We start from the raw sequence: 27,703 nt of genomic DNA, 5'->3' as shown, positions 1-27,703 counted from the left end.
GGCCACCACCAACACCCCCAGGGACGGCCACCCGAACCGGCTCCTTGGGCTCTCTTGCTCGAGGTCGACTCAGCCTCAAATGAGTAACCTCGGTGCGGCGTCGTAAACATCGCCACCGGGGGAGACAAAGGCGGTCGGGCGTGGGTGTTGGCCACGCACCCCCCCCCCCCCGGTACTCGCTAACAGCACTTGCCCCGACAGTCTATCGAGGCTACACGGGGGATCTTTGCCTTTGTCTCGCTCTTATTTTTATCGATCCCGAGTGACGTCACCGCCATGCGGATTTATAATGTATGCGTGACGTCATGCGCATAGCCCCCCCCCCAACATCCTCGGAGCGGTGGGGCCACAAGCAGCCCCCCCCCGCTCTCCCCCCCTCGTCTAGCCAATCACGAGTCGGGACGCGTTCGGCACTGTACCGGAAGTGCGTACACGTATGGTAAGACGTATAGACTGTAGCATGTAAATATAGACTGTATATACTGTAGCGGGTAAATATAGACTGTATATACTGGTAAATACAAACTATCGGATAGACTGTAGCTGGTACACGTGGACTGTATAGACTGTAGCGGGTACACACGGACTGTATATACTGTAGCGAGTACACGTGGACTGTATAGACTGTAGCTGGTACACGTGGACTGTATAGACTACTGTAGCGGGCACACACGGACTGTATATACTGTAGCGGGTACACGTGGACTGTATAGACTGTAGTGGGTACACGTGGACTGTATAGACTGTAGCTGGTACACGTGGACTGTATAGACTGTAGCGGGTACTCGTGGATTGTATAGACTGTACAGACTGTAGCTGGTACACATGGACTGTATATACTGTATATACTGTAGCGGGCACACGTGGACTGTATAGACTATATATACAGTAGCTGGTACACATGGGCTGTATATACTGTATATACTGTAACTGGTAAACACGGACTGTATAGACTATATATACTGTAGCTGGTACACATGGACTGTATATACTGTAGCGGGTACAAACGGACTGTATAGACTATAGCGGGTACACGTGGACTTTATATACTGTAACGGGTACACGTGGACTGTATATACTGTAGCTGGCACACGTGTACTGTTCATACTGTAGCGGGCACACACGGACTGTATATACTGTAGCGGACGCACGTGCACTGTATATACTGTATATACTGTAACGGGCACACATCACTGTATATACTGTGTATACTGTAGCTGGTACACACGGACTGTAATACTGTACATACTGTAGCAGGTATACATGGACTGTATATACTGTAGCGGGCACACGTGTACTGTATATACTGTAGCGGGCACACACGGACTGTATATACTGTAGCTGGTACACAGGACTGTATGTACTGTAGCTGGTACACACGGATTGTATATACTGTAGCGGGCACATGTGTACTGTATAGACTGTATATACTGTAGCGGGTGCACACGGACTGCATATACTGTATATACTGTAGATGGTACACACGTACTGTATATACTGTATATACTGTAGATGGTACACACGGACTGTATATACTGTATATACTGTTCCCCGTGAAATCGCAGACAACAGAGGGCACGGGGCAGTGAGGGGGGACAGGGCAGCAGTGAGGGGCGGGGTAAGTGAGGGGCGGGGTCAGTGAGGGGGGACAGGGCAGCAGTGAGGGGCGGGGTCAGTGAGGGGCGGGGTCAGTGAGGGGGGACAGGGCAGCAGTGAGGGGCGGGGTCAGTGAGGGGGGACAGGGCAGCAGTGAGGGGCGGGGTCAGTGAGGGGCGGGGTCAGTGAGGGGGGACAGGGCAGCAGTGAGGGGCGGGGTCAGTGAGGGGGGACAGGGCAGCAGTGAGGGGCGGGGTCAGTGAGGGGCGGGGTCAGTGAGGGGGAACAGGGCAGCAGTGAGGGGCGGGGTCAGTGAGGGGGGACAGGGCAGCAGTGAGGGGCGGGGTCAGTGAGGGGCGGGGTCAGTGAGGGGGGACAGGGCAGCAGTGAGGGGCGGAGTCAGTGAGGGGCGGGGTCAGTGAGGGGGGACAGGGCAGCAGTGAGGGGCGGGGTCAGTGAGGGGCGGGGTCAGTGAGGGGGGACAGGGCAGCAGTGAGGGGCGGGGTCAGTGAGGGGGGACAGGGCAGTGGCGGGACGGGGCAGCTGTGGGGGGTCACGGGGCAGCTGGGGGGGCAGTTGGGGGGGGCAGTGGCGGGACGGGGCAGCTGGGGGGGAGGCAGTGAGGGGACGGGGCAGCTGGGGGGGGCAGTGGGGGGGCACGGGGCAGCTGGGGGAGGCAGTGGGGGGGGCACGGGGCAGCTGGGGGGAGCAGTGGGGGGGGCACGGGGCAGCTGGGGGGCAGTGGGGGGGGGCACGGGGCAGCTGGGGGGCAGTGGGGGGGGCACGGGGCAGCTGGGGGGGGCAGTGGGGGGCACGGGGCAGCTGGGGGGCAGTGGGGGGGCACGGGGCAGCTGGGGGGCAGTGGGGGGGGGCACGGGGCAGCTGGGGGGGGGCAGTGGGGGGCACGGGGCAGCTCTGGGGACTTCGTGGCGCTGCACGCATGCGCGTCTCCGCGCGTGACCTTGGCGCGAGGGCGAGAAGAAGCGAGAGAGAATTGCCGCGTGAATCGCAGTCACGAACATCTTCTTTTAGAACCGGATGAGCCATCCGATGAGCTATCAAGCTCCATCTTTTTTTTTTAAACAGACGTCCATTGAGGAGAGAGACAGTGGGTGAGGAGAGAGACAGTGGGTGAGGAGAGAGACAGTGGGTGAGGAGAGAGAGAGACAGTGGGTGAGGAGAGAGACAGTGGGTGAGGAGAGAGAGAGAGACAGTGGGTGAGGAGACAGTGGGTGAGGAGAGAGACAGTGGGTGAGGAGAGAGAGAGACAGTGGGTGAGGAGAGAGACAGTGGGTGAGGAGAGACAGAGACAGTGGGTGAGGAGAGAGACAGTGGATGAGGAGACAGTGGGTGAGGAGAGAGACAGTGGGTGAGGAGACAGTGGGTGAGGAGACAGTGGGTGAGGAGAGAGACAGTGGATGAGGAGACAGTGGGTGAGGAGAGAGACAGTGGGTGAGGAGACAGTGGGTGAGGAGACAGTGGGTGAGGAGAGAGACAGTGGGTGAGGAGAGAGACAGTGGATGAGGAGTGACAAGCGCGGTGAATGGTGAGGAGGGAGGACAGCAGGGAAAGGAGACAGGAGTGAGGAGTGGGGTGAGGAGTGGGGTGAGTAGTGCGGGGTGAGGAGTCGCCGCGGCTCGTAGGCCACATGGCGCCCCGGCCCTGGGGTCGCGGCTCCACAACGCGACCCGCGTGAAGCCGATTCCAGTGAGGTGAGAGCTGTACTCACCCTCACCAGTGTGTGTGTGTACCCTCACCAGTGTGTACCCTCACCAGTGTGTGTGTGTGTGTACCCTCACCAGTGTGTGTGTACACTCACCCGTGTGTGTGTACACTCACCCGTGTGTGTGTACACTCACCCGTGTGTGTGTGTACGCTCACCAGTGTGTGTGTGTGTGTACCCTAACCAGTGTGTGTGTACCCTAACCAGTGTGTGTGTACTCTCACCTGTGTGTGTACTCTCACCTGTGTGTGTAGCCTCACCTGTGTGTGTGTGTACCCTCACCCGTGTGTGTGTACACTCACCTGTGTGTGTGTACCCTCACCCGTGTGTGTACACTCACCTGTGTGTGTGTGTACCCTCACCCGTGTGTGTGTACCCTCACCCGTGTGTGTGTACCCTCACCTGTGTGTGTGTACCCTCACCCGTGTGTGTACACTCACCTGTGTGTGTGTACTCTCACCTGTGTGTGTGTACCCTCACCCGTGTGTGTATCCTCACCTGTGTGTGTAGCCTCACCTGTGTGTGTGTGTACCCTCACCCGTGTGTGTGTACACTCACCCGTGTGTGTGTACACTCACCTGTGTGTGTGTACACTCACCTGTGTGTGTGTGTACCCTCACCCGTGTGTGTGTACACTCACCCGTGTGTGTGTACACTCACCTGTGTGTGTGTACACTCACCCGTGTGTGTGTACCCTCACCCGTGTGTGTGTGCCCTCACCAGTGTGTGTGTACCCTCACCCGTGTGTGTGTGCCCTCACCAGTGTGTGTGTACCCTCACTCGTGTGTGTGTGCCCTCACCCGTGTGTGTGTGTACTCTCACCTGTGTGTGTGTGCCCTCACTCGTGTGTGTGTGCGCTCACCAGTGTGTGTGCATCCTCACCAGTGTGTGTGTGTGTACCCTCACCTGTATATGTGTGTGTACACTCACCTCTGTGTGTACCCTCACCCGTGTGTGTACCCTCACCCGTGTGTGTGTGTACCCTCATCCGTGTGTGTGTGTGTGTGTACCCTCACCCGTGTGTGTGTGTGTACCCTCACCCGTGTGTGTGTACCCTCACCCGTGTGTGTGTACCCTCACCTGTGTGTGTGTACACTCACCTGTGTGTGTACTCTCACCTGTGTGTGTACCCTCACCTGTGTGTGTGTGTGTACCCTCACCCGTGTGTGTGTACACTCACCTGTGTGTGTACCCTCACCTGTGTGTGTACTCTCACCTGTGTGTGTGTACTCTCACCTGTGTGTGTACCCTCACCTGCTCTCCCCGTCTCTGCTCCCCTGGCGCAGCTGCGCTGCTGCAGCAGCAGAAGCAGCGATGGGCTACACGGACGGCACGGCCACCGTGGTGCTGGGCAACCGCACGCTGCTCTTCATGTTCCTGTGCGCGTTCGCCTTCGTCACGCTCTGGCAGGAGCTCAGCTTCGGGCCCCGTGCCCTCCGCAGGTACGTGGGTCCTACGGGGTGCCACTGTGGGTACGCAGCCGCCTCATGGGTCGTGGGGTGACGGCAGGCATACAGGGTGAGCAAGACCCTGTCGCGGTGGTGTCGGTGGTGGTGACCCGAGTCCCATTGTGGTTTCAGGCCGCGGTTGGTCCTATACACGACGCCATATTCTCTGTCCATCTACTTCAGCAGAGGTGGAGGGAATTTCAGCAGCACCTACATCTCTGCTTTATTGACCTGGTCAAGGCCTATGATGCCATGAATGTGCCAGGGTTCTGGGTTATTCCTCATTAGCTTCGGAGTCCCTGACCCTCTGCTCACAATCCTTAAGGACGTTCGTGACGGTGGGCAGGCCCAGGTAAAGCTGCGTGGCCGGGAGACGAAGCCATTTTCTGTTCACCTTGGGATGCGTTAGGGATGTCCTCTGACCCCTACACTATTTAACATATTTTTAACCACATAGTCCGAGAAGCTTTCCATGCCTGTACCTGTGGAATAACCGACTGTAACAGATACAATGGGAGGCTGATCGATGCCTGGGTGTGGTCAGGGGATGGCTTCCTGTTGGTCAACCATATTATGTATTCTGATGAACTGGTAATACCTGCTAACTCTTAATAAGGAGTTGGAGCAGCTATTGCTGAACCGTGACCGCGCTACTAAGAGATGGGGCCTTACCGTCAGCCCCACAAAAACTAAGGACCTGCCTGGGTGTTTTACGTCCTTCCCGCTCCCCGCTCCCCCATGAGTGATGGCGCAGTGGTGGACAAGTTTCCATACCTGAACAGTGTGCGTATGACTGACCCCCGGTTTGGCAGCGGAGATCTCCGAATCAGTCGAACAGCACCATTGTCTCTTCATCAGCTGCCTTACGCCATGTGAAATCAACCTGGCCCACATGCGCAGGTGGTGCGTCTGTCAGTCATCTTAGTCAACCCTGACACCTGAGTCTGTCACGTGACCTCTTGCCAGCAGCGTGCCTTCGACACTTCATGTGGCCTCAAAAGTGCATCCAGCCTGGTACAAAACGCCATGGTGACGTCACCGCCACTTGGTGGTGAACGGGGGTTGTTATGTGTGTGTGTGCGTGATGCAGGTATTTTCTGTCGTACCACGGGCCTCTCCTCCTCAAAACCACTGAGTGGTGGTGACCCCGTGGTGGTGATGGTGCTGTGTGTACGGTGCAGGTATTTTGTGTTGTACCACGGCCCTCTGCTGTTTAACTCCACCGAGTGGTGGTAGAAGTGGTGTGACCCTGTAGTGATGGTGCTGTGTGTATGGCGCAGGTATTTTGTGTTGTACCACGGCCCTCTGCTGTTTAACTCCACCGAGTGGTGGTAGAAGTGGTGTGACCCTGTGGTGATGGTGCTGTGCGTATGATGCAGGTATTTTGTGTTGTACCACAGGCCTCTGCTGTTTAACTCCACCGAGTGGTGGTGAAAGTGGTGACCCTGTGGTGATGGTGCTGTGTGTATGTTGCAGGTATTTCGTGTCGTACCACGGCCCTCTGCTCTTCAACTCCACCGAGTGTCGGGAGCTCCGCACCGACATGACCGATGTCCGCCTGGGAATGTGAGTTTTCCCCTATCCCTCACTCTCTCACCAGCACCACTGACCAGTATCACCAGCGCAATATCACCAGCGCAACTTACCAGTGACATGCAACCAACGCCACCAGTTCCACTCGCCAGTGCCTCTTACCCGTGTTATTCAACCAGTGCCACTCAACAGCGGCACTCACCAGTATCACCAGGGCCACTCACCAGCACCACTTGCCAGTGACATGCAACCAGCGTCACTCACCAGCGCCACTTACCAGTATCACCAGTGCCACTCACCAGCGCCACTCACCCCTATCACCAGGGCCACTCACCAGCACCACTTACCAGTGGCATGCAACCAGCGTCACTCACCAGCGCCACTTACCAGTATCACCAGTGCCACTCACCAGCACCACTCACCCCTATCACCAGGGCCACTCACCAGCGCAACTTACCAGTGACATGCAACCAGCGAAACTCACCAGCGCCACTTACCAGTATCACCAGTGCCACTCGCCAGTCTCACTCACACCAGCGCTACTCACCAGGATCACCAGTGCCATTCACCAGCGCCACTTACTAGTGTCATTCAACCAGCGCCACTCACCAGCGCCACACACCAGCACCTTGTTGCCCTTCCCCCGCACCTCCAATTAGCACAGTTGGCTACGTACGGTCTGAAATAAGTTCAACATACATATATACATACATCAACATACAAGCACCACTCACCAGCGCTGCACATCAGGGCCACTCAATAGCGCCACTCACTAGCGTGATGGAACGGGTGTGATTGCTGTGGAGGCAGTGAGACCATAGGCACCAGGGAGATGGACGTGATCATGGCCGTGACTGTGTTGAGTGCTGGTGATGATGGTGATGTGGTAATGATGGTGATGCAGTAGTGGTGTCGGTGATATGTTGGTGGTTATGGTTTGGTGGTGATGGTGATGATGGTGGTATGGTTATTGTGTTGTGGTGGTGATGATGGTGAAATGTTGTTGTTGGTAGTGATGGTGGTGATAGTGGTGATGGTGCTAGAGATGGTGGTGGTGATAGTGATGGTGGTGGTGATAGTGGTGATGGCGTAGATAGTGGTGGTTGATGGTGGTGTTGGAGTAATGGTGGTGTGGGAGTGATGGTAGTGATGGTGATTTAGCGATGGTGGTGTTGGGGTGACAGTAGTGATGCTGATGGTGGTGATAGTGTTGTTGGTGGTGATGATGGTGGTGGCGTTGGTGGTGGTGGTGTTGGTCACGGGGTTGATGTGTTGCGTCCAGGTTTCGTGAGTCCGATGTCTTTGATCGCTGGCGGCGCCTCCAGGTGTGCGACTGGGCACATAACCGCTCCGAGTCCGACCTGCTCAGGTGCGTGCACGCGTCTGCGTACACTTGCCCTGTGGGTGTGCCCTGCGCTACGAACCTGACGACCCAAGTTAAACTTCCGATGACAGCCAAAACTATTCACGGACATCTGAATTGAGCCTGTGCCTTCCCTAGGTCGACTCGAGCCAAAGTGAGTTCTCAGAAATGCCGTGTAACGTGAGCCCAGGAAGTGGCACACACAAAACCTGCTGCTCGTATAACAGGCGGCTGCTTGCCTGCGGCATCCACCGTACAGGGGCGCGAGGTTGAAAAACCGTCTCGTGTTGTAGCCCTGTGCCCCCTCCCCGTGTCTCCCCATGCCCCCTCCCCCCGTGTCTTCTTGTGTCTTCTGCCCTGTGCGGCTCCAGTGCAACTCCCCCCGTGTGCCCCCGTCTCTCCCCCCCCGCGTTGTCCCCGGCGCCGCGCCGCCGCCGCAGGCTGCAGCTGTCGCGGTGCTGCAATGCGCCGGGGCTGCTGGTGGCGTCTCAGCGGAATGTGGCGCTGGGGAGCCGCCTGCGCTATGAGGGCGAGGAGAAGCGGACGCTGCAGGTCGGCCAGGAGCTGTTCAACATGCTGCCTCCGGTGAGCGCCACGCTGCGCGTCGACCGGCGGACGCGCCCCCGGCTGCGCCGACTTGATGAGTTTACCCGCCCGGCGCCCCGCTCGTCGTCGTGAGCGTCGCTCCCCTCGCCCTCCGCTGCTGTTGGAGGGCGACCGCCTCCAACTGCCCAGCCGCAGAAATGACCAGATCATCAGCATACGTAACTTGCTTGACCAATGGGAAGCTAACCGTTTACTGCACCTGGGCATCGATCAGCCTCTCACTGTATCAGGACCAGATGGAAATTCAATTTGGTTAACTAACACGCACGCACGCACGGCTGTGCGTGTAACAATGACCTTGCCATGACGCTGGCGCTGTGCAGGAGATGCCGTACGGCCGGCAGCAGTTCCGCACGTGCTCTGTGGTGGGGAACGGCGGCATCCTCACGGGCAGCGGCTGCGGGCACCACATCGACAGCGCTGACTTCGTGTTCCGGTAACTCGCCCGCACCACTCGCGGTACAGTGATGTGCAACTCGTGTGGGGTGCCTTGGTGGCTAGGAGATGTTAACTCCCTCGTCTGGTATGCAGGAGGTCATGGGTTCGATCCCTACCCTGACGCCTGCTGTATATTAGGAGTTTGCGTGTCTCTTTCATCATCATCATCATCACGGTGGCTAGGAGATGTTAACTACCTTGCCTGGTATACAGGAGGTAATGGGTTCGATCCCTATCCTGACGCCTGCTGTATATTTGGAGTTTGCGTGTCTCTTTCATCATCATCATCATCACGGTGGCTAGGAGATGTTAACTACCTCGCCTGGTATACAGGAGGTCGTGGGTTTGATCCCTATCCTGACGCCTGCTGTATATTTGGAGTTTGCGTGTGTTTCTCCCCGTGGATGCATGGATTTTTCTCCGGGTCATCCAGTTTCCCCCCCCCCCCCCCTTCACATTTAGAATCAACATCACACCTTAAGAGTATTTGGCTGCTATAAATGTCCACGTGATGATAAGCCACTTCGTTGAGCTATCATTTGTGGCTGGATCGCTTCTGAAAAAGAGCTACATAGCTCATTGGTCCTTACCTGGTGAAATAAAAAATATTTTTTAATAGTTTAGTTGAGTGCGGTGTCCCCTCGCCGCTCACGGTCCGGTAACGAGCACACGCCTCGCGCTTCGGCCGGCAAGATCATGTGAGGGTGACGATGGCCTCGCACGGCCAGTGAAGAGAGAGACGGTTTAGAGGTTCAACCAAAACACTGCCCCGCTCGTCACTAACAACGTACGCACGCACGCACGTTGAACCCCCCTTTCGCTCCGTACGTGGTCAACCGTGCTAATCGGTGGTGCCGGGGGATGGACAACAAACGAAAGACAAAAAGCAGTTCTAAAGAAATGAGTTTGTCAATCTCGATGATTTAAAAGCGCACACCTCCCGATGGCTTCCTCATATCGTGTGCAGCCGTCAGAGGGAAAACACACAACAGACAACGTTTCGGGCAAAGGGCCTTGTTCACAGCCCGTACATAGAGGCTAAAATAAAGAAAGAGTAGATAAGAGTTGGGAGACTTTACACCATGGGGCCGGATGAGAATTGCTTTTTTTAATGTTTCCTGATGACACCAGTTTCTAAACAGGCACATGAACAATTATCTCATTAGAAAATCAACCCACCCACCTCCCCCCCGAATCTGAGAGTGGGGTGAGGAGGAGTGAGGTGAGGAGGGGGGTGAGGAGTAGAAGGGGATGCTGGTGAGAGAGTGGGGTGAGGAGGAGTGAGGTGAGGAGGGGGGGTCCCTGTGTGAGCTCTCCTTGTGCCCGCAGATGCAACCTGCCGCCCCTGCAGGAGGAGTTCACTCAAGACGTCGGCTCCAGAACCGACCTGGTCACGATCAACCCCAGCATCATCAGCGATAGGTGAGCAGGTGGTGAGCGAACGGTGCGGGTGGTAAGCGACCAGGGCGGGTGGTGAGTGAGCGCGGTGGGTGGTGAGCGAGCGGTGTGGGTGGTGAGCGAGCGGTGTGGGTGGTGAGCGAGTGGGGCGGGTGGTGAGCCACCGGTGCGGGTGGTGAGCCACCGGTGCGGGTGGTGAGCCACCGGTGCGGGTGGTGAGCGGCCGGTGCGGGTGGTGAGTGCGCAGGTTTGAGCGCCTGGAGAGGAGGCGGCGGCCGTTTGCGGAGGCGCTGGAGGTGTACGGGAACGCGTCGCTCGTGCTGCCCGCGTTCTACGTGGGGCGCAACACCGAGCTCGCGCTGCGCGTGCGCTACACGGTGCGCCGCCACACCACCACCACCACCCACTCACCCCACCACCACCACCACCGCCACCCACTCACCCCACCACCACCACCACCGCCACCCACTCACCCCACCACCACCACCACCGCCACCCACTCACCCCATCGCCACCCCCCGCTCGGTGTCTCCGTCGCGTGCGCCCGCGCGGTGGTGTAACACGCCGCCGCCCCCGCTCCCCCCCGCCAGATGGAGGACCTGGGCCTGCCGCGGCCCGTGCTCTTCTTCCACCCGGCGTACCTGGCGAGCGTGGGCGCCTTCTGGCGCGCCCGCGGGGTCCACGCGCGCCGCCTCTCCAGCGGCCTCATGGTGGCGAGCGCGGCGCTGGAGCTGTGCCGCGAGGTGCACGCCTACGGCTTCTGGCCCTTCGGCGTGGGCTCGCGCGGCGACTCGCTGGCGCACCACTACTACGACGACGCCAAGCCGCGGCCCGGCTTCCACGCCATGCCCGCCGAGACGGTGCACCTCATGCACCTGCACGCCCGCGGCACGCTGCGTCTGCACACGGAGCCCTGCCCCGCCCGCTGAGACGCACGAGCGCTTGCGTACGCTCGCGCGCTTGCGTACGCTCGCGCGCTTGCGTACGCTCGCGCTCGCGAAGGCAAACGCAAGGGGGGGGACTCGTGCACCCTGCCACACTTGGCGCTTCGCTGGACTCTTGATTTACGATTCTCGCGACGTCGCGGGGATGCGAGGAGGAGGAGGAGGAGAAGTACTGCTGCTGCCGCTTTACACGACTATGCAAGCGCTCGGGCGTGCGGGCGCAGTGCCCGTGTCAGCGTCCGGTGTCCCCCCGTCTCCTCCCCCGTGTGTCCCGTGCTGCATCTCGCCACGTGTCCGGCTTGCCTCCCGTGTCTTGTCACGTGCTTAGGGTTGCCGCCTGTCCACGTTAGACCCGGTACAGTCCGGAGAACTTGCATCTGTGTTGGGGTGCCAGGATTTGATTGGTATCGAGATCTGGTTACCGGTTTTTGTGCTGAACTTCATCACAGAGGACCGGTGCACAGTTTTGATAACAGATACTCATGGATGAATCCACCTGGGTTTTTTGTCTGCAGTGGACAGAGGCGGTGACCCTACCATACATGCTGCTACGTATGTTGAACTCCTTTCTGCACCGGTACGTAGCCAACGGTGCTCTTCGGAGGTGCAACGGTCCCAGGCGTTTGCCCCGTCGCTGTATGTTGCGACGGGGCAAACGCGTGTCCCCGGTGACGCGGCGGTACAGCACGTGCCGCTACCGTGGCGCAACGGTGAGCGGCGCGCTTGGACCTGCATGCAATCCAGAGGTTGCCCGGCATGGCAGTTACAAAAAAAAACGAATGGAGCAAGTTTCTGAAATCCCCCCCCGGCGCCCACCCACCCTGTCCAGACAGCAGTGTAAATGGTTGTTTGGCAGCTGGCGTGTGGAGGGGCAATGCGTGGGTTACGGCTTCCTCTTCCGACGCAGCCTGGGCGACGGGGTAGAGTCGACAAGGTAGCCTCTGGAGTTGCCTCCAGCGGTGGCTCGGAGCAGCTCGTGGGTTAAGAGTTGAGCCCATGGGACACGTGAGGATTGGAGTTAGTTGATGATTGTGGTTCATAGTAATAATAACCGTGTCAACTTGTCACGCACCCGACCCACAATATCTGTTGTCGGAGAGAACCACAGCCTTGCGAGAAGGCAAGCAGCCAGGTGATGAGCCAAGCTAATGTTGCCCTCCGCATGTCAAGGTTTCATCGGCCAATTAATGACTGTTTACATGTGGGAGGAAACTGGGAGGACCCCAGAGAAAAAACCCACGCGTGCGAGGGGGCAACACTCGATTCCGTGCATACGGCTGTGAGGGAAATTATTACACGTTTTGTCGTACCGCATTTCCGGTGACCCAGGGACATGGCTTCCTCCTCGACTCCCACTGGAGTTTCACAACATTCGTGCGATCCGCCGACCCTTGCTGCCTCCACATTGCTTGTCTTTACAGGCCATGTGCGTGGCCAGCAGCCTCCGCTGCTGAATCGTGGTGCCAATCGTGATTGACGACTCCCATCGTGGACGACGATCGTGGTTGACGATGATGATCGTGGTTCACAACGACGATCGTGGTTGACAATCGTGGTTGATGACGATCGTGCTTAACGATGATCGTGCTTAACGATGATCGTGGTTGACGACGACAATCGTGGTTGACGACGACGATCGTGGTTGACGACGATGATCGTGGTTCACGACGATGATCGTGGTTGACGACGACGATCGTGGTTGACAATCGTGGTTGACGACGATCGTGCTTAACGATGATCGTGCTTAACGACGATCGTGGTTGACGGCGACGATCCTGGTTGACGACGATGATAGTGGTTCACGATGATGGTGGTTGTGGTTGACGACGATCGTGGTCGTGGTTGACGACGGCGATCGTGGTTGACGACGACGATCGTGGTTGACAATCGTGGTTGCTGACGATCGTGCTTAACGATGATCGTGCTTAACGATGATCGTGGTTGACGGCGACGATCCTGGTTGACGACGATGATAGTGGTTCACGATGATGGTGGTTGTGGTTCACGATGATGATGGTTGTGGTTGACGACGATCGTGGTCGTGGTTGACGACGATAATCGTGGTTCACGACAATCGTGGTTGACGACGATGATCATGGTTGACGATGATGATCGTGGTTCACGATGATCGCGGTTGCATGAGAAGCCGTTCCGCTGTGCCGTGCGGCGTGTCAAATTTGCACTCGGCGTAGCTGACACTGTACAGCAACTTATTGTGTTTATATAACAGAGAATATTCGTTAGGATGCCGCGCGTGGTTATTTATGCTGTATGTCTATCGTTCGCTTGTCCCGTCTCGTCCCCGTCTCGTCCCCGTCTCGTCCCCATCTCGTCCCGCCACGTGTGGAGCTCCGTGGGGAGAGGCGAACGCGTCGCTCCCGTGCGCGTGTCGCACTGTGGGGGGAACACGCGAGTCATAAACGTGTCACGAATTAGCGTCATTGCCGGTGTGTCATGTCTCCCACGCTGTGTATGGGTGTGTACAGTGAGGGAAAAAAGTATTTGATCCCCTGCTGATTTTGTACGTTTGCCCACTGACAAAGAAATGATCAGTCTATAATTTTAATGGTAGGTTTATTTGAACATTGAGAGACAGAATAACAACAAAAAATCCAGAAAAACGCATGTCAAAAATGTTATAAATTGATTTGCATTTTAATGAGGGAAATAAGTATTTGACCCCCTCTCAATCAGAAAGATTTCTGGCTCCCAGGTGTCTTTTATACAGGTAATGAGCTGAGATTAGGAGCACACTCTTAAAGGGAGTGCTCCTAATCTCAGCTTGTTACCTGTATAAAAGACACCTGTCCACAGAAGCAATCAATCAATCAGATTCCAAACTCTCCACCATGGCCAAGACCAAAGAGCTCTCCAAGGATGTCAGGGACAGGATTGTAGACCTACACAAGGCTGGAATGGGCTACAAGATCATTGCCAATCAGCTTGGTGAGAAGGTGACAACAGTTGGTGCGATTATTCGCAAATGGAAGAAACACAAAAAAACTGTCAATCTCCCTCGGCCTGGGGCCCCATGCAAGATCTCACCTCGTGGAGTTGCAATGATCGTGAGAACGGTGAGGAATCAGCCCAGAACTACACGGGAGGACCTTGTCAATGATCTCAAGGCAGCTGGGACCATAGTCACCAAGAAAACAATTAGTAACACACTACGCCGTGAAGGACTGAAATCCTGCAGCGCCCGCAAGGTCCCCCTACTCAAGAAAGCACATACATGCCCGTCTGAAGTTTGCAAATGAACATCTGAATGATTCAGAGGACAACTGGGTGAAAGTGTTGTGGTCAGATGAGACCAAAATGGAGCTCTTTGGCATCAACTCAACTCGCCGTGTTTGGAGGTGGAGGAATGCTGCCTATGACGCCAAGAACACCATCCCCACTTTCAAACATGGAGGTGGAAACATGCTTTGGGGGTGTTTTTCTGCTAAGGGGACAGGACAACTTCACCGCATCAAAGGGACGATAGACGGGGCCATGTACCATCAAATCTTGGGTGAGAACCTCCTTCCCTCAGCCAGGGAATTGAAAATGGGTTGTGGATGGGTATTCCAGCATGACAATGACCCAAAACACACGGCCAAGGCAACAAAGGAGTGGCTCAAGAAGAAGCACATTAAGGTCCTGGAGTGGCCTAGCCAGTCTCCAGACCTTAACCCCATAGAAAATCTGTGGAGGAAGCTGAAGGTTCGAGTTGCCAAACGTCAGCCTCGAAACCTTAATGACTTGGAGAAGATCTGCAAAGAGGAGTGGGACAAAATCCCTCCTGAGATGTGTGTAAACCTGGTGGCCAACTACAAGAAACGTCTGACCTCTGTGATTGCCAACAAGGGTTTTGCCACCAAGTACTAAGTCATGTTTTGCAGAGGGGTCAAATACTTATTTCCCTCGTTAAAATGCAAATCAATTTATAACATTTTTGACATGCGTTTTTCTGGATTTTTTGTTGTTATTCTGTCTCTCACTGTTCAAATAAACCTACCATTAAAATTATAGACTGGTCATTTCTTTGTCAGTGGGCAAACGTACAAAATCAGTTGGGGATCAAATACTTTTTTCCCTTACTCTAGGTGTATGGGTGAGCGTGTGTATGGGTTTGCAGATTTGCTGAGCATTTCTGAGGTCCTGGGGGAGGGGAAATCCCTCAGCCAGGAAAACAACGTGGCACACAGTGGGGATGACCCTGCTGAGGCTGCAGTGCCTCAAATATTGCAAGAAGTCACCCCCTGTGAGTGGCTGGCTGAGGTGCCATCTGTTGAGGAAGTACTGAAGGCGATCCGGAGTCTGAAACCAGGAAAGGCACCGGGTAGAGATGATCTCCCAAGCTACCTGGTCTGTCGCTCTGCACTAAGCTTCAGGTCTTCTCGGCCACGGTCATTCCCTCCCTTCTCTACGCTTGCGAAACGTGGACCCCCCTAATGGAACATCTTCGCCGGTTAGAAACATTTAGGCTAGCCTGCCTACGATCCATCCTGGGTTTAACCAGGCTGGATTGTGTGAGGAGCTCACAAATCTTTGAAAGATCTGGGCAAGGCCCCATCGGTGAGCTCCTCCGGCAGGCAAGGCTGCGTTAGCTGGGTCATGTAGCCCGTATGTTTAGCCACCGCATGCCGAAACAGCTTTTGTTCGGCCGGATCGAGGGGGCTAAATGGGCGCGGTACGGGCTAGAGAAGAGATGGCGTGATGTGGTACAGGAGGACGTGGAGCTGAGTGGACTTGCCGATGACTGGTACCAGCAGTGTCAAGATCGGCCTCTGTGGAGGAGGCTCGTGAATGACTCTACTGGGCAGTTGGAGGCAGTCACCCTCCAACAACGGAGGGCGGAGGAGCGACGCTCACAACAACGAGCGGAGCGCCGGGTGGCTAAAGTACAGCAGGTTGGCACAGTAGGGTAGCACAGGTGGTGCATCAGCCAGTCATCTCAGTCATCTTAGTCGACCCGTGGCACTTGGGTCTGCCCCGTGACCTGCTAGCGGGCGTTCGACACTTCACGTGGCCTCAAGGTGCACATGGCCTGGCACAAGCGTCGTGGTGACGTCACCGCCACTTAGTGGCGAATGGCGGTTGTTGTTGTAGGTGTATGGATGAGCATGTGTATGGGTGAGTGGGTAGGTGTATGGGTGAGTTGGTAGGTGTATGGGTGAGTGTGTAGGTGTATAGGTGAGCGTGTGTATGGGTGAGTGGGGTAGGTGTATGGGTGCGTGTGTAGGTGTATGGGTGAGTGGGGTGTGTGTATGGGTGAGTGGGGTAGGTGTATGGGTGAGTGGGTAGGTGTATGGGTGAGTGGGTAGGTGTGTAGGTGTATTGGTGAGTGGGGTAGGTGTATCGGTGAGTGGGGTAGGTGTATGGGTGAGTGGGGTAGGTGTATGGGTGAGTGGGGTAGGTGTATGGGTGAGTGGGGTAGGTGTATGGGTGAGTGGGGTAGGTGTATGGGTGGGTGTGTAGGTGTATGGGTAAGTGGGGTAGGTGTATGGGTGAGTGGGGTGTGTGTGTATGGGTGAGTGGGTAGGTGTATGGGTGAGTGGGTAGGTGTATGGGTGAGTGGGGTAGGTGTATGGTGAGTGGGGTAGGTGTATGGGTGAGTGGGGTGTGTGTATGGGTGAGTGGGTAGGTGTATGGCTGAGTGGGTAGGTGTATGGGTGGGTGTGTAGGTGTATGGGTGAGTGTGGTAGGTGTATGGGTGAGTGGGGTAGGTTTATCGGTGAGTGGGGTAGGTGTATAGGTGAGTGGGGTAGGTGTATGGGTGAGTGGGGTAGGTGTATGGGTGAGTGGGGTAGGTGTATGGGTGGGTGTGTAGGTGTATGGGTAAGTGGGGTAGGTGTATGGGTGAGTGGGGTAGGTGTATGGGTGGGTGTGTAGGTGTATGGGTGAGTGGGGTAGGTGTATGGGTGGGTGTGTAGGTGTATGGGTGAGTGGGGTAGGTATATGGGTGAGTGGGTAGGTGTATGGGAGAGTGGGGTAGGTGTATGGGTGAGTGGGGTAGGTGTATGGGTGAGTGGGGTAGGTGTATGGGTGAGTGGGGTAGCTGTATGGGTGAGTGGGGTAGGTGTATGGGAGAGTGGGGTAGGTGTATGGGTGGGTGTGTAGGTGTATGGGTGAGTGTGTAGGTGTATGGGTGGGTGTGTAGGTGTATGGGTGTGTAGGTGTATGGGTGAGTGTGTAGGTGTATGGGTGAGTGTGTAGGTGTATGGGTGAGTGTGTAGGTGTATGGGTGAGTGTGTAGGTGTTATGGGTGAGTGGGGTAGGTGTATGGGTGGGTGTGTAGGTGTATGGGTGGGTGGGTAGGTGTATGGGTGAGTGTGTAGGTGTATGGGTGAGTGGGGTAGGTGTATGGGTGAGTGTGTAGGTGTATGGGAGAGTGTGTAGGTGTATGGGTGAGTGTGTAGGTGTATGGGTGAGTGGGGTAGGTGTATGGGGTAGGTGTATGGGTGGGTGTGTAGGTGTATGGGTGTGGTGGGGTAGGTGTATGGGTGAGTGTGTAGGTGTATGGGTGAGTGTGTAGGTGTATGGGTGAGTGTGTAGGTGTATGGGTGAGTGTGTAGGTGTATGGGTGAGTGTGTAGGTGTATGGGTGAGTGTGTAGGTGTATGGGTGAGTGTGTAGGTGTATGGGTGAGTGTGTAGGTGTATGGGTGTGTAGGTGTATGGGTGAGTGTGTAGGTGTATGGGTGGGTGTGTAGGTGTATGGGTGGGTGTGTAGGTGTATGGGTGAGTGTGTAGGTGTATGGGTGAGTGTGTAGGTGTATGGGTGAGTGTGTAGGTGTATGGGTGAGTGTGTAGGTGTATGGGTGAGTGTGTAGGTGTATGGGTGAGTGTGTAGGTGTATGGGTGAGTGTGTAGGTGTATGGGTGAGTGTGTAGGTGTATGGGTGTGTAGGTGTATGGGTGTGTAGGTGTATGGGTGAGTGTGTAGGTGTATGGGTGAGTGTGTAGGTGTATGGGTGAGTGTGTAGGTGTATGGGTGAGTGTGTAGGTGTATGGGTGTGTAGGTGTATGGGTGAGTGTGTAGGTGTATGGGTGAGTGTGTAGGTGTATGGGTGAGTGTGTAGGTGTATGGGTGAGTGTGTAGGTGTATGGGTGTGTGTGTAGGTGTATGGGTGAGTGTGTAGGTGTATGGGTGAGTGTGTAGGTGTTATGGTTGAGTGAGACGGTTCGAGTTGGACCCAACAGGTCACGCGAGACGGTCACAGTTGCTGGTCTACAGTTGGCACCCCGGGCACGCCATGAAGTCCTCACTGCTCCTGCTGCTGCTGCTCCTCACGGCGACGGCGGCAGAACGCGCCCGCACCAGGTGCCCTCACCAGCTCACCTCCACTCACCACGCTCATCTCCACTCACCTCCACTCACCACGCTCACCTCCACTCACCCCGCTCACCTCCACTCACCTACACTCACCTCCACTCACCCCACTCACCTCCACTCACCCCGCTCACCTCCACTCACCTACACTCACCCCGCTCACCTCCACTCACCTACACTCACCCCACTCACCTCCACTCACCTCCACTCACCCCACTCACCTCCACTCACCTCCACTCACCAGCTCACCTCCACTCACCTCCACTCACCCCACTCACCTCCACTCACCCCGCTCACCTCCACTCACCTACACTCACCAGCTCACCTCCACTCACCTCCACTCACCCCACTCACCTACACTCACCACGCTCACCTCCACTCACCTACACTCACCCCACTCACCTACACTCACCAGCTCACCTCCACTCACCTCCACTCACTCCGCTCACCTACACTCACCACGCTCACCTCCACTCACCCCGCTCACCTCCACTCACTCCGCTCACCTACACTCACCACGCTCACCTCCACTCACCCACTCACCCCGACTCAGGAGGGTTGTACGAGACTATTTTTTTTGGGGGGGGGGGGCAGTGGCTGGCCCCATGGCTCGGGGTGCAAGGGCAATCTGAGTCGCTCGTGGACCCCCCTTAGGTGGCACCTGGAAACGGTCAACAGAACCCCCCCCCCCAGCAGCACCCGGGGGGAGACAGCCGGGGCGAGCCAAGCGGCGGCAGCGCTGTCTGGCATCGGGGCTCTCGACAACGGCACTTCGCACGTGCAGGGGAACTGTGCATTGGCTAGGGGGGTATGGGTGTGTGTGGGTGTGTGTAGGGGTGTGTGTGCGTGTGTGTAGGTGTGTGTAGGGGTGCGTGTGTGTAGGGGTGTGTGTGTGTGTGGGTGCGTGTGTGTGTCGGGGTGTGTGTGTGTGTAGGGGTGCGTGTGTGTATGGGTGCGTGTGGGTGTGTGTGTAGGGGTGCGTGTGTGTAGGGGTGCGTGTGTGTGGGGGTGCGTGTGTAGGGGTGTGTGTGTGTAGGGGTGTGTGTGTGTCGACTCAGACTCAAATGAGTACCTGGTGCGGTGTGTAAACATTGCCACTAGGGAGACAAAGGCGGTCGGGCGTGGTGCTGGCCACCCACCCCCTCGTGTACCGTTCCGGCCTTCATAGGTGCTCGCTAACAGCACTTGCCCCTACAGTCTGTTAAGGCTATACGGGGGATCTTTGTCTTTATCTTTGTGTGTGTAGGGGTGCGTGTGTGCGGGAAACGGTAGTGTAGTGGTTAGTGCGCTGCGCTACGAACCTGGCGACACGGGGTTCGATTCCCGCACACGGCCAACACCAGTGACGGTTATCTGAACCGGTCCTGGGCCCTCCCCTAGGTCGACTCAGCCGCAAATGAGTACCTGGTGCGATGTGTAAACATCGTCACTAGGGAGACAGTCCAGGCCTCCGTAGCCGCTACTCGCCCCCAATTTGTATGGATAACCAGCAGCAGATGAAATGTGTCATTTTACACGTGTCCACTGAATTGCCTCTTATTAAGGCTGTACTGTGGGGTGTGTGGTCTTTGTCTCTCGCAGCCTGCACGGCAACTGGCTGCTACTGCGCATGAGCGCACGGAACGACCAGCGGCCCTACCTCACCGACAGTACGACTGCATCGCGCACGCTCAACTATACATTGTGTGACGTCACGCACCTGGGGGGGAGTTTGAGAAATGTGACGTCACGTAAAAATGCGCAACTTTAAATAAATATAGAATTGTTATAACACTAATTGTTATAACAACACTCCTACCACATTAGAGTGCAGCGCCACATTAAATACGCACTACAATGACAATAGTTTAAAGCGATTTGAAGCATGTTTTATTTTCAAAATGGAAATATGGTTTTGGGGGGGCGGCAGAGCTTTGTGACGTAATATTTGAGGGGGGTCTGACTCACTCTCTCACTCTCCCCTATCTCTCTCTCACTCACTCATTCTCCCCCTCTCTCTCTTTCACTCTCACTCACTCTCCCCTGTCTCTCTCACTCTCCCCTCTCACTCACTCACTCTTCCCCCTCTCTCTCACTCTCCCCTCTCTCTCACTCACTCTCCCCCTCTCTCTCTCTTTCACTTACTCTCCCCTCTCACTCACTCTCACTCTCCCCTCTCCCTCACTCACTCTCACTCACTCTCCCCTCTCACTCACTCACCCCTCTCTCTCACTCACTCTCCCCTCTCACTCACTCTCCCCTCTCACTCACTCTCCCCTCTTTCTCACTCACTCCCCCCTCTCTCTCACTTACCCTCACTCTCCGCTCTCACTCACTCACTCTCCCCTCTCTCACTCACTCTCCCCTATCTCTCACTCACTCTCACTCGCTCACCCCTCTCTCTCACTCACCCTCCCCTCTCACCCACTCTCCCCACTCACTCACTCACCCCTCTCTCTCACTCACTCCCCCCTCTCTCTCTTTCACTTACTCTCACTCTCCCCTCTCACTCACTCACTCTCCCCTCTCTCTCACTCATTCTCCCCTCTCTCTCACTCACTCTCCCCTCTCTCTCACTCACTCTCCCCTCTCATTCACTCACCCCTCTCTCTCACTCACTCTCCCCTCTCTCTCACTCACTCTCCCCCCTCTCTCTCTTTCACTTACTCTCACTCTCCCCTCTCACTCACTCTCCCCTCTCTCTCACTCACTCTCCCCTCTCTCTCACTCACTCTCCCCTCTCTCTCACTCTCCCCTCTCTCTCACTCACTCTCCCCTCTCTCTCACTCACCCTCTCTCTCACTCATTCTCCCCTCTCTCTCACTCACTCTCCCCTCTCACTCACTCACTCACCCACCCCTCTCTCTCACTCACCCCTCTCACTCACTCTCCCCTCTCACTCACTCTCCCCTCTCACTCACTCTCCCCTCTCACTCACTCTCCCCTCTCACTCACTCTCCCCTCTCACTCACTCTCCCTCTCACTCACTCACTCACTCTCCCCTCTCTCTCACTCACTCTCCCCTCTCACTCATCCCTCTCACTCACTCTCCCCTCTCACTCACTCTCCCCTCTCTCTCACTCTCCCCTCTCTCTCACTCTCCCCTCTCTCTCACTCACTCTCCCCTCTCTCACTCTCTCACTCTCCCTTCCCTCTCACTCACTCACTCTCACTCACCCTCCCCTCTCTCTCACTCACCCCTCTCTCTCACTCACTCTCCCCTCTCTCTCTCTCTCTCACTCTCCCCTCTCTCTCACTCTCCCCTCCAGACTTCGGAGCGAAACCGCTGCAGCTGACACCGCGGCGCCCGAGCAGAACCGATGACGGCCGACAGTTTCGCCTCGCTCCGCCACCGCTGCCGCAGTGACTCCGTTTATTCACGCGGCCGCAACAAACGCGGACGCTTACAGTCAAGACACGTTCAAGAGCGCCTCCGGCACCCCGCAATCGTTACACGACTCAGAAATAATAATACTACGGACGAACAATGAAGTCAAAATGCACGGGAATGATATTCAGAGTGCGTGGCGGTCGCGAGGTGCTACAGGATGCGCCAGAGAACGCAGAGCGAGGGGCAGAGGTGGCACGGATCGGCACCGATCGGCACCGCGTTCATGCCCCTGGCGCTCCTCACCCCGCGCTCCTCACCCCACCGCTCCTCACCCCGCGCTCCTCACCCCGCGCTCCTCACCCCACGCTCCTCACCCCGCGCTCCTCACCCCCGGGCTCCTCACCCCACGCTCCTCACTCCTGGGCTCCTCACCCCGCGCTCCTCACCCCTGGGCTCCTCACCCCACGCTCCTCACCCCGCGCTCCTCACCCCGCGTTCATGCCCCCCGCGCTCCTCACCCCGCGCTCCTCACCCCGCGCTCCTCACCCCGCGCCCCTCACCCCGCAGAAGCACAACAATGGCAGCGGTGGGGAGAGGGGGGGAGAGGGGGGCAGAGGCGTCCATCAGGGGTGGCCAAGGGTGTCCAGGCATGGCGAGGCAGCCGTGGCGGAGAGGGCATGGAACGCTTGGGCTCGGCAAGGTGGCCGAGGCAAAACAAGAGAGGGTGGGGCCAATAGTACGACACGAAAGACGAGCGTCCTCCCGCATGGCCCTCAGCAGACTGTCGGGGCAAGCGCTGTTAGCGAGCAGCAGCACACGAGGGGGTGGGTGGCCAGCGCCACGCCCGGCCGCCTTTGTCTCCCCCAGTGGCGATTTTTAAGCACCGCACCGGGTACTCATTTGAGGCTGAGTCGACCTAGGGGAGGCCCAAGACCGGTTGAGATAATCGTCACCGGCGTTGACCGTGAGCGAGAACCGAACTCGGGTCCCCGGATTGGCAGCGCAGCGTAGCGCTAACCGCTGCACCACGGCTCCCCAAGAGTACAACAAAGACGCACACACGTGCACGTAGACACGCACGCACACACACACACACCGACATGAGCACACACGTACGCACACACACACACACCGACATGAGCACACACGCACGCACACAGCAACGCACGTGGTAGCTACGCGAAGCAAACGCGCGCGTACAAGAAGAACACGCGCGAGCACGCACGGGCACACCGGCACACGGACACGCGGACGCGCAAAACACGGGGGCGCGCAAAACACGGGGGCGCGCGGGTGGTCGGGCGGTCTATGACCTCGCCTGTGCCCGGCGGTCCTCGCTGAAGAATCCGCGCAGCAGCAGCACCTGCCCCGCGCCCACGAGCAGCAGCAGCACAGTCTCGCCCAGCGACCAGAGCGCCACGCGCGTGCGCAGCTCCTCGGCACGCGCGCGGCCCTGGCTCTCGCGCAGCCGGTGGTGCGTCTGGTAGTCCAGCGTCGCCCGCAGGCCCTCGTGGACGCTCACGCACGACGACTCCATCTGCGTGGTGGGGGGCAATGTTGGTGGGTGGTTGTGTATTTGGGTGGTTGTGCAGAATGGTTGTGGAGGGTGGTTGTGTATTTGGGTGGTTATGCAGGGTGGTTGTGGAAGTTGTGTATTTGGGTGGTTGTGCAGGGTGGTTGTGGAGGGTTGTGTATTTGGGTGGTTGTGCAGAGTGGTTGTGGAGGGTGGTTGTGTATTTGGGTGGTTGTCCAGGGTGGTTGTGGAGGGTGGTTGTGTATTTGGGTGGTTGTGTATTTGGGTGGTTGTAGAGGGTGGTTGTGTATGTGGGTGGTTATGCAGGGTGGTTGTGGAGGGTTGTTGTGTATTTTGGTGGTTGTGGAGGGTGGTTGTGTATTTGAGTGGTTGTGCAGGGTGGTTGTGGAGGGTTGTGTATTTGGGTGGTTGTGCAGGGTGGTTGTGCAGGGTGGTTGTGGAGGGTGGCTGTGGAGGGTGGTTGTGGAGGGTGGTTGTGTATTTGGGTGGTTGTGGACAGTGGTTGTGGACGGTGGTTGCGCAGGGTGGTTGTGCAGGGTGGATGTGGAGGGTGGTTGTGGAGGGTGGTTGTGTATTTGGGTGGTTGTGGAGGGTGGTTGTGTATTTGGGTGGTTGTGGAGGGTGGTTGTGCAGGGTGGATGTGTACTTTGGTGGTTGTATATTTGGGTGGTTGTGCAGAGTGGTTGTGCAGGGTGGTTGCGGAGGGTGGTTGTGGAGGGTGGTTGTGTATTTGGGTGGTTGTGCAGGGTGGTTGTGGAGGGTGGTTGTGGAGGGTGGTTGTGCAGGGTGGTTGTAGAGGTGGTTGTGTATTTGGGTGGTTGTGCAGGGTGGTTGTGGAGGGTGGTTGTGTATTTGGGTGGTTGTGCAGGGTGGTTGTGGAGGGTGGTTGTGTATTTGGGTGGTTGTGGAGGGTGGTTGTGTATTTGAGTGGTTGTGCAGGGCGGTTGTGGAGGGTGGTTGTGTATTTGGGTGGTTGTGCAGGGTGGTTGTGGAGGGTGGTTGTGTATTTGGGTGGTTGTGTATTTGGGTGGTTGTGCAGGGTGGTTGTGTATTTGGGTGGTTGTGGGTTAGGATAGTTGTGACGCAGTGGTCAGCGCGCCGCGCTACGAACCCGGCCACCCGAGTTCGATTCCCGCTCACGGTCAACACCAGTGAATCGGTCCTGGGCCTCCCCTAGGTCGACTCAGCCTCAAATGGGTACCTAGTGCGGCTGAGCGTCATTGCCCACCCCCTGGTGTGTCGTGTCGGCCTTCATAGGCGCTGCTACTCGCTAACAGCACTTGACCCAACAGTCTGCTAAGGCTACGCGGGGGGGACCTTTACCTTTGGTGGTTATGGATGCCGGCGGTGTTATGGGGGGGCAGCTTGCATTGGGAAGTGGATGCGGCTGCTGTGGGTAGAAGGTGATTGTGGGTGATGGTTGTAGATTGGTGGTGCTGGGTGGTGGCTCTGGAAGTTGTGAAAGGTGGTTGTTGTTGTTGGTGGTGGTTCCTTTAAAAACAGCAGGAGTAGGGGTGAGTAGTGGCTGAGGGTGGTGTTGTTGCGGGGTGGCTGAAGTGTGAATGGGGGTGAGCGTGGTGAGGTTGGTGCAGGCTGGTTGTTGTGAGTGGTGGTGCTTGTTGTGAGTGGTGGTGCTTGTTGTTGGTGCAGGGTGGTTGTTGTGAGTGGTGGTGCTTGTGAGTGGTGGTGCTTGTGAGTAGTGCTTGTGAGTGGTGGTGCTTGTGAGTGCTGGTGCTTGTGAGTGGTGGTGCTTGTGAGTAGTACTTGTGAGTGGTGGTGCTTGTGAGTGGTGGTGCTTGTGAGTGGTGGTGCTTGTTGTTGGTGCAGGGTGGTTGTTGTGAGTGGTGGTGCTTGTTGTTGGTGCAGGGTGGTTGTTGTAAGTGGTGGTGCTTGTGAGTGGTGGTGCTTGTTGTTGGTGCAGGCTGGTTGTTGTGAGTGCTGGTGCTTGTGAGTGGTGGTGCTTGTTGTTGGTGCAGGCTGGTTGTTGTGAGTGCTGGTGCTTGTGAGTGGTGGTGCTTGTGAGTGGTGGTGCTCGTTGTGAGTAGTGGTGCTTGTTGTTGGTGCAGGCTGGTTGTTGTGAGTGCTGGTGCTTGTGAGTGGTGGTGCTTGTGAGTGGTGGTGCTTGTGAGTGGTGGTGCTTGTGAGTAGTGCTTGTGAGTGGTGGTGCTTGTGAGTGGTGGTGCTTGTGAGTGGTGGTGCTTGTGAGTGCTGGTGCTCGTTGTGGGTGGTGGTGCTTGTGAGTGGTGGTGCTTGTGAGTGGTGGTGCTTGTTGTTGGTGCAGGGTGGTTGTTGTGAGTGGTGGTGCTTGTGAGTGGTGGTGCTTGTGAGTGCTGGTGTGAGTGGTGGTGCTTGTGAGTGGTGGTGCTTGTGAGTGCTGGTGCTTGTGAGTGGTGGTGCTTGTAAGTGGTGGTGCTTGTGAGTGGTGGTGCTCGTTGTGGGCGGTGGCGGTGGCGGCGGCGGCGGCGTTTGGGGCTCCCACCTGCGTGAGCGCCGTGACGCGGCGGCCCATCTCGGGCATGAGCGGCGCCTCGTCCCCGACCTGCAGCTCGAAGTAGACCGTCTTGTGCGAGAAAGTGGAGAACTCGTTGGAGAAGCAGAAGCTGTGAAGGCCGCCGCGCTCGCTCGTCCACGCGAAGCTGTCGTGCTGCTTGCGCGTCTCCGTGTACAGCACGCCGCCCTCGGGGCCCTCCAGGCGGCAGTCCACGTCGTAGTGTCCCCCGGTGATCACCTGGCACGTGCAGCCAGGACGTGAGCCGCCTCGCCGGGCACACGGGCGGAGCTGGCGGGTTCGATCCCGGCCTGACGATGCCTGCCGCTGTGCGCGCGGAGTCCGCGTGTCTCTCTCCGTGGTGAGATGTTGACTACCTCGCCTGGTCTACAGGAGGTCGTGCGTTCGATCCCGACGCCTGTTGTATACTTTTGTTTGTGTGTTTGCTCCCTCACCCCGTGGTCGCGTGGATCTTTAATCCGGGGTCTCCGGTTTTCCCCTCCGCGTTTAGAATTGTGCGTTTAAGAGTAAGCCACTTCGTTGAGTTATTATTTGTGATTGCCAGGTCGCTTCTGAAAAAAAGAGCTGTATAGGTCAGTGGGGCCTTATCTAGTCAAATAAAAATTAGTTTAAATGTTTTAGAGACAACTCCTATCGGCTGCCCCTCACCTCGATTCCAGCCCCCCCCCTCCCCCACCGCTCTCACCTGTGGCTACTCAGAATCAGAATATAATCTTTAGAATGGAGGAATCTGATGAGCTATAAAGCTCTTTGTCCACAGATGTCCAGTAGGGGCGGATCAGAACGTTACGATAACAATACAAAAGAATCACGATAGGAGTGCAGAGGTGACTCAAGTGGCTAATAACATAAAAAAAAACATTTTTTAAAAATTGTATTTTACCAGGTAAGGCTCACTGAGCTATCAGCTAATTTGGCCATCACGAATGGCAGCTCAACGAAAGTGGGCTGACATCATCATCATCGCGTGGACATTGACGGCATAGGGGTCCGTAACCTTTGCAGGAAGAAGAAGAGCCATTATTAATATTATTTAGTTTTTGACAAAATAGTTGGGAGAGCCACATGACGCACGCAGAGCTACTTGTACACAACAACATTCTGACTTAAACTAAACAAGTGGTGAACTAAACTGTTGTCCACTCAGATATTTTTTACCCCCCCTACATTCGTTATTCTGTAACAACAACGCAGTTTGTGACCCTTGTACAATTTGTAGTCAACAAGACATTCCACAGTGACCCACATTATGTAATCAATTATCTTTACGTTAAATTGTGTTTAAAGATTTTAGTTTGTTTTTAACCGAACTGCCCGCGCAAGGGGACAGCCACAGAGCTGCCGCGTGCCTCGCTCCGGGCCGCAGGTTGGCAACGAGTGACAGCAGCTCACCCCGGGGGGGGGGGGGGTGGAGCCCTTCACCCGTCCCCCTCACCTCCTCACCCCGGGGGGGGTGGGGGTGGTGGACCCCTTCACCCGTCCCCCTCACCTCCTCACCCCGGGGGGGGGGGTGGTGGACCCCTTCACCCGTCCCCCTCACCTCCTCACCCCGGGGGGGGGGTGGTGGACCCCTTCACCCGTCCCCCTCACCTCCTCACCCCGGGGGGGGGGGGGTGGACCCCTTCACCCGTCCCCCTCACCTCCTCACCCCGGGGGTGGTGGACCCCTTCACCCCCCCCGTCCCCCTGACCTCCTCACCCCGGGGACCCCCTCACGCACTCACCCCGGCTCCCCTCACCTGGTACTCGAGCGAGGCGCGGGCTCCCGCCGCCACGTGCTGATAGAAGCACTGCCTCGCGTTGTCGGGCAGCTCGAACGTGAGCTCCGTGGCGGACACCACCGGGACGCCCAGCGGCAGGAGGAGGAGGAGCGGCCACACGGCCAGGGCCCCCACCACCACCTGGGGACTCCCTCGGCTCCTCATGAGACCCCGGCTCAGCGCATCCAGTAGTGACCCCCTCTCACACTCACCCCCCTCACACTCACCCC

At 56.9% G+C, this 27,703-nt stretch overlaps 2 protein-coding genes across 3 annotated transcripts; one reads left to right on the top strand and one right to left on the bottom strand.

Annotated features, from left to right (window-relative positions):
• Positions 1-318: 318 nt before the first annotated feature.
• On the top strand, positions 319-13,485 carry ST8SIA5 (ST8 alpha-N-acetyl-neuraminide alpha-2,8-sialyltransferase 5). Of its 2 annotated transcripts, none has more exons than XM_076052618.1 (9): positions 319-439; positions 4,606-4,761; positions 6,244-6,333; positions 7,583-7,669; positions 8,104-8,248; positions 8,593-8,705; positions 10,037-10,129; positions 10,353-10,482; positions 10,696-13,485. In XM_076052618.1, exons 2-9 carry the CDS (start codon positions 4,634-4,636, stop codon positions 11,032-11,034), a joined length of 1,125 nt encoding a protein of 374 aa, XP_075908733.1. In that variant the 5' UTR covers positions 319-439; positions 4,606-4,633; the 3' UTR covers positions 11,035-13,485. The 2 variants fall into 2 exon arrangements, with proteins under 2 accessions (XP_075908733.1, XP_032831594.1); XM_032975703.2 differs by lacking the exon at positions 319-439 and adding an exon at positions 2,522-3,308.
• Positions 13,486-21,680: 8,195 nt separating this feature from the next.
• Positions 21,681-27,692, bottom strand: LOC116937813 (transmembrane emp24 domain-containing protein 3-like). Its single transcript, XM_032944928.2, has 4 exons — positions 27,453-27,692; positions 25,685-25,933; positions 22,190-23,208; positions 21,681-21,960 (listed from the first exon to the last, which is right to left on the bottom strand). Exons 1-3 carry the CDS (start codon positions 27,636-27,638, stop codon positions 22,978-22,980), a joined length of 666 nt encoding a protein of 221 aa, XP_032800819.2. The 5' UTR covers positions 27,639-27,692; the 3' UTR covers positions 21,681-21,960; positions 22,190-22,977.
• Positions 27,693-27,703: the final 11 nt, after the last annotated feature.

The sequence above is a fragment of the Petromyzon marinus genome, chromosome 57 (assembly GCF_048934315.1).
Source record: "Petromyzon marinus isolate PM22_M1 ecotype Great Lakes invasive population chromosome 57, UKy_Petmar_22M1.pri1.0, whole genome shotgun sequence".
In the NCBI taxonomy this organism is placed as follows: domain Eukaryota; kingdom Metazoa; phylum Chordata; class Hyperoartia; order Petromyzontiformes; family Petromyzontidae; genus Petromyzon; species Petromyzon marinus.
This window is presented reverse-complemented; position numbering and strand designations above follow the sequence as displayed.

Bases quoted from the DNA above. Each gene is read 5' to 3' on its own strand.
- ST8SIA5 (XM_076052618.1), top strand. From the start codon at position 4,634: ATGGGCTACACGGACGGCACGGCCACCGTGGTGCTGGGCAACCGCACG. The intron at 7,670-8,103 runs GTGCGTGCACGC...CCGCCGCCGCAG, and splicing joins TCCGAGTCCGACCTGCTCAG to GCTGCAGCTGTCGCGGTGCT. The intron at 8,249-8,592 runs GTGAGCGCCACG...GGCGCTGTGCAG, and splicing joins TGTTCAACATGCTGCCTCCG to GAGATGCCGTACGGCCGGCA.
- LOC116937813 (XM_032944928.2), bottom strand. From the start codon at position 27,638: ATGAGGAGCCGAGGGAGTCCCCAGGTGGTGGTGGGGGCCCTGGCCGTG. The intron at 25,934-27,452 runs GTGAGGGGAGCC...TGCACGTGCCAG, and splicing joins GCGCCTCGCTCGAGTACCAG to GTGATCACCGGGGGACACTA. The intron at 23,209-25,684 runs GTGGGAGCCCCA...CCCACCACGCAG, and splicing joins GCGTCACGGCGCTCACGCAG to ATGGAGTCGTCGTGCGTGAG.